Raw genomic sequence first — 12,936 nt, 5'->3', positions numbered from 1 at the left:
ATGCTGCTTACCTAGGATAGCTCTTCTTCCCTGTTTCTAGAATAACATGTTGTTTCCTTGCCAAGCATGAGATGTGAACTAGCAAGCCTTCCTCTTTGATCTTAATGAGTTAATTTTTATCTGCTTTAATCTCCAGAATGGTCCATGCTTCACAACCAGAGACTTGCCAAGACAAACAGTCTGTGCTGTTTTGTTGCTTTCAGTATGGATTCTTCATTGTTTGTTAGCATGATTTTTCTCTCATGCTTAATTATAGAATCTAAAGATGAAAAACGTTCACTTTCCTATTGATTAATTTATCTCTGATCAGGATGAGTTTTTCAATGGGTAGGGGAAGGAAAAGGATATATAAAAATCTAGAAGCCTGGCACTCTCACATATTAGCCATCAATAGACACATAGACATTAACAACATCTATAGACTATGCAAATGAGACAATCAACCAGTCCAAAGGGAACAAGAAGACCCAAGCACCTCCCCACCAGCAGTCAGCACCCAGATCAGCATAGATAAACTCCAAGGTTAACATCAGACTAACAATCAAATAAACAATATCTCAATCAAGAAACTGCCAAAGAGCCAACAATAAACAGCCCAACCAAAGATTCTCTAAGACCACCCCCCACCAACACTAACAGGGCAAGCCACCAGAATATAAACTGACAGCAAACCACATCCTTGATTAGCACTGATGATGTTACCTAATTTTGGTAATGAAACCTCTGCAAGAATAGGAGCAAGTTCAGAGAACGCCAAGGACCTCTAAATTCAACCCTGAGCTACAAATATTATAAACAAAAATGTAGAAACTTTTGTTAATTGGAATTATGTTAGTGACCTCTTTAATGATCACTTTATTTGGTATCTTACCCACCAATATTCAGGTTTTCCATTCAAATCAGGTAGAGGAGATTTAATATCATAAATTCTGTTCCACTTAAGATGCTTGAGAAACTTTGTAATGCAAAAGGCCTTTTGACTGCATTTCCTTTTCAATAGAACTAATCTTAAATATTATAATTTACAACAATAACGTTTGCTCATGAAGAACAACTGCCTGGGACACATGTGGATGATCTCAGATCCGTTCCTTGCCCAGAGAAGAATGATAAATAGCAGATCTGCTTGCCAGCTCTTCATATTGCTGAAGTCTTTGCCTCTATCACTTTTCTTTTTCTTCCCTGGAAGTCCCTTTTTTGAGAAAACAAAATAGGAATATCATTTTTCTTAGTAAAGAAAGTTTTTAAGTTATTAGAATAGAAGTTCAATATTTTTCACATTAATATCTATTTGCCAGTTTTTCATTTTACTGAAGTCTTTGCCTCTAGCACTTTCCTTCCCTGGAAGTTCCTTATTTTTTTTTTTTTTAAGAAAACAAAGAAGGATTTTTGTTTGTTTGTTAAGTTAAGAAGATTATAACAAAAAGAGTAATTGGATACAATATAATAAATGGCCAAATAGTATCCATTAGATGTTATTAGATTATTAGAGTAGGTTTGATCACCCAATCTGACTTGCCATTTCAAAGCCAAAGGTTATCATAGTCTTTTCAAGGGAAGCTCAATATTTTGTTTGTTAGAGCTATAAAAACACAAGTCATCTGGCAGTACATTTTTTCATTAGAGATTTACTTCAGACTACTAATGCTACTGATTGCTCTTGGGAATTTATTTAACAATACTTGTCTCTGTGATATAAGCAGATAGATCTATAAAGCGTAATTTTAATAAGATGCATAATTTCTCTGTATAATCCAACACATACTGAGAAAATATAAATTTTATAGTGATTTATTGAAGTCATCATTCTTATGAATTGAGGTATGAAATGTAATTTCTCTCTTTTTCTCTATATCTTGCATAATCATTCTCTCTGTGCCCTCACTCCCAACCTTCTTGATATTAATTCTTTTTGAAATATGATAAAAATCTAGCATAATGGAAATATTTGTGTATAAAACTGCTCCCACATTTAGAAAACATGCTGTTAAATCCTACTAAATTGAAAGAACGAAAAATGTTGCAGTACATTATAATGTGTTTTGCAACAGAGATGTGTTAAAATTATCATTAAACAGTTGATGGAAATTATTGTTATAATGTTAACATAATAACACAATATATTCTCCAAACTGAGATTGATTGCTGGTAATTTCTTACAAAAGCCCTATAAACATGTGAAAATTTTAAACCATATTTTTGTTCTATGTCTTAGGTATGAGAAAAGGAAGATCCATCTGTTTTTCTGATTTTTTTTGCAACTTTCATTAATATTAGTGTTGTTCATAATTACTACGTGATCAGTTGAAATTATTTTTACCATTTCCACAGCAATGCAATATGCATACTCCAGAAAAAAATGCTTAATGCAAGTGACATCTCTACTTTTATTCTTTTGGGTTTTTCTGCTCAAGTAGAGAAAAACATGGTATACTTCATTTTGTATTTAGTGATCTATACAGTATCCTTAATAGCAAATGTTCTCATCATATTAGCAGTGTCCATCCATCCTCCACTCCATACACCCATGTACTTTTTCTTAGTGAATTTATCTGTTACAGACCTTGGCTCTATTTCTGTGACTATTCCCAAAGCCATGATAAATGCTTTCTTGAGCAGCAGAGAGATCTCATACTCCGGGTGCGTCGCACAAGTATTTTCTTTATTGTTCTTCGCGATGTCAGATTTTTTCCTTCTCACAGGAATGGCATATGATAGATACATTGCTATCTGTGACCCATTGCACTATGAAATCACAATGGGCAGGAAGACATGCTTTCAGCTGGCAGCCACTGCATGGATAGGAGCTCTTCTTTATTCAACCTTGCACACCTGTGGCACCTTTGCAATCAACTTTTGTTCCAACGTTCTCAATGATTTCTTCTGTGATGTCTCACAACTTCTGAAAATATCCTGTGACAATTCATATCTCATTGAAGTTGGATTCATCCTCTTTAGTATAGCTGGTATTGGTTTTCCTTGCTTTGGTTTCATAATTGTTTCATATGTGAAGATTTTCAAATCTGTGTTTAGAATACCTACTTTGCAAAGACAAAATAAGGCCTTTTCAACTTGCATTCCACATCTTATTGTTGTCTCCTTGTTTGTCAGCACTGCAAGTGTTAATTTACTAAAACCTCCTTCTTTCTCCCTTTCAAGTGTAGAAATAGCAATCACTGTATTGTACTCTGTGGTTCCTTCTTTGATTAATCCTATTGTTTATACTATGAGGAACAAGGAGATCCAAGTTGCATTGTGTAATATGTTTAAATCTACTATTACATCTAGGAATCAATCATAGTGTGAAGGTAATTTAGTACATTCACTTATGGTACTGAATCAAAAGGATGTCATTTTACTTCACTATTTTAATTGTTTTAACTGCATGTGCATGTGCGTTAGATTATGTACCTAGTCAATGAAGCTCAGTTTTTTCTCCATGCTTTGAAAGCTGAGATGTGCAGCCTTTATTGATTCTGCTTGAAAGTCAAGGCTAATTTCAAACTAATCAAAGAGATAAACAACCGTGAAGCAAGGAAAAACTTCCTAAGGAGGAGAAAAATTAACCAGTGGAAGAGCTTGCCTTTGGAAGTTGTGATTGCTCCATCACTGGAAGCTTTTAAGAGAGACTGGACAGCCATTTGTCTGAAATGCTATAAGGTCTCCTGCTATAGGTTGGACTAGAAGACCTCCATGGTCCCTTGCGACTCTGTTGGTCTATTATTCTCTTATTCTGATTCCAGTGCTTAAAGTGCAATGCTTAGCCAAATTGTATTTGATCTGTGTTATATCCTTATCTTCATGAAGTTTTATATCTATATTTGTATATATCTCTATCTATCTAATTTTTTTTTCAATCATGTCTGATTCTTGGAGACACTATGGCAGGGGTGTCAAACTCGCAATGTCATGTGATGTGTCACGATGTATCACAACTTTTTTTCCATTGTGGTCAATGGGGTGGGCGCGGTTTCGGCATGATGCATCTGGCCTGTGGGCCAGCAGTTTGACACCCCTGTCAAACTGCTTTCTATGGAAAACTCCATGCAAATTTTTTTTTCAGAAATGGTTTGCTATTGCTTCCTTCCTATGACAGAGAGAAAGTGACTAGCCCAAAGTCACTCATCTGGCTTTATTCTAAGATAGGAATTGAACTCAGGGTTTCCCAGTTTAACCCTGATCCTTAACCACTACACCAAGCTGGGTTGTGTAGCCTTTATTGATTCTCCTTGAAAGGCAAGGCTAATTACAAGCTAATCAAGAAGAGAAGCAACTGTGAACCAAGGAGAAACTTCCTAATGGCAAGAAAAATTAACCAGTTGAACAGCTTGCCTTCAGAAGTTGTGGGTGCTCCATCACTGGAGGCTGTCTAAATTTGTTTCCATTCAATTATATCTGATTCTTGGATACTGTATGGACAAGTCTATGCAATTTTCATTTCAGCATTTTTCAAATTTCAATTGTCTCCTTTCTATGGCAGAGTGAAAGTGAGTAGCTCAAAGTCTCCCATCTAGCCTTGTGCCTAAAGCAGGGGTTAAACTCATGGTCTTCTAGTTTCTGGCAAACAGATGAATGATCCCTGGGCATATCCATAGTAAAACAATAAAAGTGAACACCAGGGAAAGTTAAAATCATTAAAAGTTTTAATAAAACAATAAAAACTTTAAAAAGATTTTAAAATGCTATAACAGACGTAGCTTTCATTGGAATCTACTAACATCATCAGGGCACAAATAACTCAATGGGAGAAAATACTTTTATACACCAGCCAATGCCTGTGCACGACTCCTGGATCTAGTAATTGGTCCCAGCCGATCAAACATTGGAGAGAGAGAGAGAGAGAGAGAGAGAGAGAGAGAGAGAGAGAGAGAGAGAGAGAGAGAGAGAGAGAGAGAGAGAGAGAGAGAGAGAGAGATATGCAATTGACATTGGACATCTTCATTTCCATTCCAGCATGGAGGAGGAATCCTCAGACCATCCCAATTAACTGTTGCATCCATCTTCATCTGTACCTTTTCCTAGAATTGCAAATTTCTCCTCTATAATTTTCACCTACATCTGGAGAATGTCACAACTATTTTAAGGCATTTCAGAGAATGCTGTGTTCACTCTTCTATGTTCTCTAAAGCCCTTTTTGAAATCAGACTAAATTCTGTACAGAGACCTGAAATGTACAATTTAGACTCCTTATTTTTCCTATAGTCAACTATGATTATAATGACAAGAAATAGTGGGATAGATAGAATGCACATTTAAGTTAAGGGACATATTTTAGGGTAGTGGAATCCTAATTATTTTCCACAGGTCTATGGATTGTATAGGTTGTCATGGACAAATGGGATACAATTTTTCTGTGCTGTGTGTACTTGGGGTTTGTAACATTAGAATGCACATTCTCCAGGATATGCCATCTCCACTATTCTGATGAAATAGGTATGGTTTGAGGAAATATTTCCATGTAGTTAGTGAAATGGAAACACGAGAACTTTAAAGATAGCCCCTGCAAACATAACTTCCAAGCAGCAAGACAGAAAAGTGGAAACCATGAAAAACTACATAATGGAAGATCCCCTTCAGCCTCAGCCTGCTGCTGAACTGCCTCACGTTTCCAATGCCACTGGATTTCAGGAGTTGTGAATATTTATGGAAAGTGATCTAATGTATCCATCTCATATTTCAATAGAGAACAATCATTCTTTGACTTATGTATTTATCCAAGTTTGGTAATTCAGTTTCAACTGAAAGAGTGGGTAGAAAAATGTACAAGATGCAAATATCTGCAGTTTTATATACAGTTATGAAAGTTATAAATGCAAATGGGCAATTTCAGCAGAAAAGTGGATGACAGGAAATTTTGCATACCAGAGAGAAGAAGAAAAATGTTTTTCTCTTCATAATCATTTCCAAAATGTTAAAAAAAAACCTGCTTAAACAAGCTAGCTCTTCTTCCCTGTTTTCTAGAATAGCATGCTGTTTGCTTGCTAAACATTAGATATGAAAAAGCAAACCTATTTTGAATGTAATTAATTGTTACCTGCTTTCACCTCCACACATGACCCATGTCAGAAGCTTATCAAGGGAAGTAGCTAGTGATACTTTGTAGCTCTCTGTATAGAATTTCAATTTTCTGTCAATGTGCTTTTCTCTTATTCTTTAATTATAGACATTAAATATGAATAGTGTTCAATTTTCTCTTTGTTATTTTCCTCATATCAGAAGGACAATTCCAAGGGGCAAGGGAGGGAGAAAGGGAATACAAGATCTGCCCCATAAAAATCCATTTTGTAAATCAATTCTATTGGAATTCCTTCCTCACTTCTATTCGGGTTTACCATGGATGACTGAGTTAGGATCTATCCAATTATATAGAATTCATTTACAAAATTTTATTAATTCTAATCATTCTGGCATTTTCTTTCATTTTCACTTTCCTTGGTATCATACCTACCAAAATTAAGTCTTCCCATTCAAATCAATTAAAAAAATATTGCATATTATAAATTCTACCCCACCTAAGATGCTTGAGGAACTTTGTAATGCAAAGTTGAGGAGAAGTTTCTCTTTTATAGTAGTTTTATTAAATGTTACAATTTATGACGAAGAACTACCAGGATGATCTCAACTCCACTCTTTGTCCAGAGAGGAATTAAAGAGTAGGGTTACATGCTGGCTCTTTATTTTGTCACAGTTGTCAGCTCTGCCAGTTTTCCATTCGTTCCACAGAAGTCTCACTTCTGAATGCGGTTTTCCTTGCAACATTTTATTTTTATTCAAAAAATTAAAATACAGACTAAAAAAAATAATTTACAAAAACAGAAAGAAAAAAATAAACAGAACATTAAAAAAATGTGCATTAAAAAACACAAACACATATACATGCATTATCCGCCCTAGTTGAATACTGATAAATATATTGCAACAATATTAGTTCCCCTCCCCTTACAAAGTGTTCCCAATTTTTTTTTAACTTCTAACTCTATTTGGAATTTATTGACCTGTCATTTATCCATTACATTAATAATAGGATAGTTAACAAGTAGAACAATAGCAAAATTCAAGTTTCAAAACCTTCTGTTAACAATTTACCACAGCTTCTTATCTATCCAAAATCATCACAACAATTAACTCTGATCCATCCCAGATCAAATATCTTCATTTGCTTCTTAATAACATCTCTTATCAATTATTGTCTGGTTGAATATAGTAAATCCATTCTCCAAAATCAATTTATCTTCTCAAAAATATCCAACTGAAATTGTTTTCCAGTTGAAATGTTATGTCAATTTCCAAGAAACTGAAAAATATGAAATTTTGATTTGATAATTATTTGGAATTATAGAAATAATGTAGTCTATTGTTAATTTTAGAGTAAGTGTTTGATGCATTTTTTATCTATATATGTACCATAGAAAATTGCAAATAATTCTTTTTCTTCCTTCTTTATTTTTTGCACTTTTAACTTGCTTTCAACAATCAACACTTTAGAAAGCTAAAGATGAAATAAAATTCTAGATGAATGAAACTATTCCAAGATATGTTTTTCGCAGGCTTTCTGACTTAATCTAGATTTGAATTCTCAATTGGAAAGTGATGTTTGGTGAACTTGAACCCCAGTTCTGTTGGTAAGATGACGATTAGATCATGTGATGGGGTGACTGATATTAGAATATTCTCAGATGTAGCAGCTCTTAATGGCTAATTACATCCATAAGAACTCAGGTTGATTTTTTTTTACTTTGTCTAGCTTGATTGCATATTTTAAGTTATTTAATTGCCTCTTGAGAGAAACAAAACGATTAATAAGATTGCTGAATATAAAACCAATCTTTCCCCCCTGAAGATAGATCTGAGCAATAATATGATTGCATCTATTGTAGAACCAATGTTTAACAATATAAAAACAATAATTATATGAAGAAAACTAGTAAGTATAGCATAGTAAGTATATTTGCCATTTGACTAAAAAGCAATTCCTATCTGAGATTAACTGGCATTTATTTAAATCTACATTAAATGATTGTATTATAATTTTTACACTGAGAAAAGAATATTATGAAATGATATATAACTTACTGTTCTTCTATCACAGAATATACAAATGAAGACAAAAAGGAGAAATTTATTTTAGTCATTTGGGCCTAAAAGTTAGATTATTATGAATCAGAAAAAAAAAATCTATGGCCGGTTATTGTATACTAAATAACAAATGCAGTATGCATTAGACATGCAAATACTTTTCAAACATACTGATGATTAATGATATAGATAACTACAGTTTGCAGAAATTTAGAAACCTATCTTCAATATTGAAATAAAATTGATGGAGTGAACTGATCACTAGTAAGTAAATTGGCATAATAAAAGTCCTTTTTAGGTTCATTTGTACATTTTGGATTAAAAAATGTATAAATGCATATACTGTTGAAAAGATGCTGATGTTGATAAGTTCAGATTTTGTCTTATTTCATTTTATATTTAGAAATTATTAATTATTATTAATAAGTTCCTTATTAATTTGGAATGTTTAAAGGTGGTAGTGGTTCGGCTAGACATATAGATCAGAATCTGTGACTGTCCAGTTTACATTAAAAACAGAAAAAAATGAAAAATAAACTAATAGTAATTCAGTATATGGAAAATATTAGTGGCAACCAAGATTCACAAAACTATAATACAGTATCATAGAGTTGGAAGAGGTTATTTGGGATATTGAATCCAATATAGTATCTTGGAGAGCCCAAATTAGAGTATCTTTGACAGATATGGTTCCCATATCAAACTGCTCTTACATTTGAAACCTTTGCAAATGTTTAAGATAAGGAAATGTTAACTGGAGAATTTTGATTAGAATATGAATATATCCTCCTTAGCTTTCACTTTTCTTGGGATGAATATGCTTTCCTATTCATGTAATTTTAAGGACCACCTGGTCAATACCAATGTGAATTATAATGTTTTCTATTGTAAAATTCTAATGTACCATTAATGTACTTAAATGTATTATTATATAGATATTTTTCAACTATTTGTTTGTCAACTAATATTTATTTGCTTAAGGCAGCATTTCTCAAACAGGGCAACTTTAAACTGGGTGGACTTAAATTCCCAGAATACCTTAGTTAAAGTCAATGCATCTTAAAACTGGCAAGGTTGAAAAATGCCAATTAAAAGTCTGTTCCTTCAATTTTTCAAAGTAAAAAACATAGCAATTAATTCCATTATTTTCTGTATTAGGTTTGCATCCAGTCTTTCCTTAAGGTGCTCTCTTTATATGGGACTCCTGTCTTCAGTTTTCCATTATTGTAACAATTCTTTAAGAATGATAAGAGACACTTACTGGTCCAAACGTCCAGTGAACCTCCAGTTAAAATGGACTTGAAAATGTTTGCCAAGTCCTAGGCAAACATTTTAACAACAAGGAAAAGAAATCAAAGGAAGAAGAAAATTGTGGTTTATGGTTTAATGCTTAGTCAATGACAATTTGAAATATATAAATAGTGCTGTAATTGGACACAAATGTATTGCATCCCTTTTCTGAATTGTGTTTTCATTCTTTGCATGTTTTCTCTCTGTTTTTTCCATTCTGATCTCAGACTGTATCAGGTTATATGTGTTCACTGTTTTTAACTAACTACTTCCTCCATCTCTGTTTATAAATTAAATTGAGTTAAATTAAAGTAAGTCATAAGTTAATCATGGATAATCAAACCACAGTGCCTTACTTTTTGCTCCTGGAATTCTCAAAAAAATGGTATTTGCAAATTTTACATTTCTTTTTATTCTTAGTGTTATATTTGTCAACTATAACAGCAAATCTTCTCATCATCTCCGCAGTAGCTATAGATAATCGACTTCATAGTCCCATGTACTGGTTTCTAATGAATTTGGCTGTTCAGGACCTGGGCTCAGTTTCTGTTATTGTCCCAAAATCCATAGTGAATTCTCTCATGGACACCAGACACATCTCTTACTTAGGATGTGTGGTTCAAGTCTTTCTCTTTGTCTCATTTGCAGCTTCTGATTTCTCCCTCCTGACAGTAATGGCATATGATCGGTATGTTGCCATTTGCCATCCACTGCACTATGAGACGGTGATGAATTGGAAAGCTTGCACTGAAATAATGATTCTGGTTTGGGTTGCCAGCCTTCTCTATGGAACATTGCATACTACTGGCACTTTTTCAATCCTTTTTTGTTCTAATGTTGTCAACCAATTTTTCTGTGAAATTCCACAACTGCTAAAACTATCCTGCTCTGGTTTCAATCTAGTTGAGATTGGAGTTATTGTGGTCAGTGTCATTGTAGGAATAGGTTGTTTTACTTTTATTATCATATCTTATGCTATGATCTTCAAGGCAGTGCTAAAAATTCCTTCTGAACAAGGGAGGCAAAAAGCTTTATCAACCTGTATTCCTCATCTTACAGTAGTGCTTATTTTTTTATTAACTGGATTTTTTGCCTATTTGAGGCCCCCCTCTAACACCCCATCTTACTTAGATTTTGGGTTAACTGTTCTGTATTCCCTTCTTCCACCTCTGTTCAATCCAATCATCTATAGCATGAGAAATAAGAATATCAAATTTGTCCTTTCTAAACTCTTGAGATTCTAAAAAATTCTTTTAGTACTGTTTATATTCTATTCAACAGAAATTTAGATTTTCCTGTCATTTTCTTTGCCTCTTCGAATAAAGCAATAAGTTAGAAAGGAAGACATACTTCTATGGAGACATATTCAATCTTTTCATCCAGAAGAACTGTAGAATTCCAGTAGTTGCTCAGTAAATATCCTGCACCCCTAATGCAGTTTATAGATGCAAAATGTGGATATTTGGCAGCCCCTGACATGCCACAAGCTGAGAATCCTGATTTAATGAAGTAAGGATCAGGGTGCAATGTTATTATGGAAAACAACTGCAACAGAAGGAAAGTTTAAATGATATGATCTATTATTCCCTATGCTTTTCTGAGTAAATTGACTTCTTCTCTAATACTTGCACATAATATGGCTAATTAAAGCTTTAATTTTTCAAGAAATAGACAGGACTCTATATTATTCTCTCCCTAAATGGTCATTTTTGATATTTTGCACCTTTGAGTCAGTCTTAACTCCTGGTGATTACTTAGACACGTCCCTGTGTTTTTCTTGGCAAACTATTTCCAAAGGGCTTTGCCATTGCCTCCTTCCCAGGACAGAGGGAGGGAAGTAGAGAGGGAAGGAGGAAGAGAGCGAGAGAGAAAAAATGGCTGGCATAAAGTCATCCAGCTGCCTTTATTCATAGGGTGGATTAGCACTCACAGGTTCCCCATTCCTAGCCTGATACTTTAAACACCACATCAAAATGGTTTTCACAAACTTTATCTATCTCGTTAGAAGTTCTTTTGAAAGATTAGATATCTGGCAATGTGGGTAGGATGGATACTATCTGGCACTATCTCATGTAATTTGATAATCACAAGAAATTACAAAGGCAAGAAGTATAATTAGGATGATGCATAATTCAATAACATATGATATAAGCTTTCAGAAATCTCATAACTTTATACAAATATGCTCCCTGTTCTAACACACGAAAAAACAAGTATAAATAGATGTACATCAAGATGAAATGTGCTTGAAAATTATTGAATTTCATCCAAGCTACTGATAAGGTATATCAAACACAATATCTAGATTTGGGATTATCTATACCATCTTCTATTCAGTATAAGTGTACTTCATAAAGATGCCATATGCTTAATGGAATTACCTAGGCAACATCAGTATATTCCTTTGATGAGAGTGAGGAGCTTTCAGCTAAAGGGATATGAAATTTTCTTGTACATTTATACTCCTCTGTTGAACATCACTGTTTTTTTTTCCTGCCTTCTCTGTGGATATTTCTTTTCTCCATTATGCTTGATCCCCTTTGCTTAATAAACTCAACTTTTACCCAATTTGTGTGGGTGTTGCTTTCTAATCCATCTATCTCCTATTCACATTTTTGTGTGGCAAAAAGGAATGAATCAAAACCCATTTAAATTGGTTCTCAGCTTCTCTGGTAAATGTAAGTAAATCTGTTCTGAAAATGTATATTAAGAAAAAAATACAATCAAAGATTTGTAGAGTTGGAAGTGATATATGGAAGTGTTCCAACTCAACACCCTGCGTAGAAGAGGAAGCCCCAGACCATACCGATCAACCATTGCATTTATCTTCTTCTATTTAAAAACAGTTGTATCTTTTTCTAGGATTGCATATCTGTCTTCTGCAATCTTCACCTGCACCTAAAGAATGTCACAACTGTCTAAAGAAATTTCAGAGAATGTTGTGTTCATTCTCTTGTTCATTCCCTGAAGCAATTTTTATAATCAAATGCAAGTAACTACACTGGCTGAGAACAATTAGAGATACACAATTTAGATTTTGTATTTTGCCTATAATTAATCAGCAAGAGGGAAAAAGTAGAAGCAATAGGAAAAAAATGGAAATTTTTGGTTGGTTGAGGATGAGAGAAGATCTTGAGATCCCCTTCAGGCAAACAAGCTAAATAGTCGCAACCTGCAGCTAAATTCCCTTATATTATCAATGTTATTGGATTTCAGGATTTCTGAAACATTAGGAATTTAATTAATTAATTTAATGCACACTTCCTACAGTGGTGTTATTTAGTTTGGTAATTTAGTCTCAGTTGAAACCTTAGGTGAAAAATACACAAGAGGCATATATTTAGGAAAATGATAAACAAGAATGTGCAGATTTAGCACAAAAGTGAACAATCAGAAAGGATGAAAACAAAAAATAAAAGTCCTTGTTTTTCTGTTCTTTTTTTAATCATTTCCTTTATAGTAAAAAGGTTACTTAATTAAGCTAGCTCTTCTTACACCACAGGCTTAAGAATGAAAATAGCTTGTGCTACTTTGTGGATTTTTGTTTGGATTCTCTATTGTTTATATATA

At 33.7% G+C, this 12,936-nt stretch overlaps 3 protein-coding genes across 3 annotated transcripts in view; 2 read left to right on the top strand and 1 right to left on the bottom strand.

Moving 5' to 3' along the window:
* Positions 1-2,359: 2,359 nt before the first annotated feature.
* On the top strand, positions 2,360-3,301 carry LOC114922473 (olfactory receptor 14A16-like). The gene has a single exon (XM_029283848.1). The coding sequence runs from the start codon at positions 2,360-2,362 to the stop codon at positions 3,299-3,301; it is 942 nt and encodes a 313-aa protein (XP_029139681.1).
* A 6,394-nt stretch (positions 3,302-9,695) lies between these two features.
* Positions 9,696-10,610, top strand: LOC107286104 (olfactory receptor 14A16-like). Its single transcript, XM_015814399.1, has one exon. The coding sequence runs from the start codon at positions 9,696-9,698 to the stop codon at positions 10,608-10,610; it is 915 nt and encodes a 304-aa protein (XP_015669885.1).
* Positions 10,611-12,198: 1,588 nt separating this feature from the next.
* The window catches only part of LOC114922472 (olfactory receptor 14C36-like), a 5,257-nt gene continuing 4,519 nt past the window's right edge, over positions 12,199-12,936 (bottom strand). The window contains exon 4 of the mRNA XM_029283847.1: positions 12,199-12,264. Within this exon, the coding sequence (XP_029139680.1) occupies positions 12,199-12,264 (66 nt within the window). The remainder of the gene's footprint in view (positions 12,265-12,936) is intronic.

Source organism: Protobothrops mucrosquamatus, unplaced genomic scaffold (genome assembly GCF_001527695.2).
Source record: "Protobothrops mucrosquamatus isolate PMUCROS unplaced genomic scaffold, P.Mucros_1.0 scaffold247, whole genome shotgun sequence".
NCBI lineage: Eukaryota > Metazoa > Chordata > Lepidosauria > Squamata > Viperidae > Protobothrops > Protobothrops mucrosquamatus.
The sequence above is the reverse complement of the archived record's forward strand: the minus strand, read 5'-3'. Positions and strand labels throughout refer to the sequence as shown.

Excerpts from the sequence above, each read along its gene's own strand:
- LOC114922473 (XM_029283848.1), top strand. The coding sequence starts at position 2,360 with ATGCTTAATGCAAGTGACATCTCTACTTTTATTCTTTTGGGTTTTTCT.
- LOC107286104 (XM_015814399.1), top strand. The coding sequence starts at position 9,696 with ATGGATAATCAAACCACAGTGCCTTACTTTTTGCTCCTGGAATTCTCA.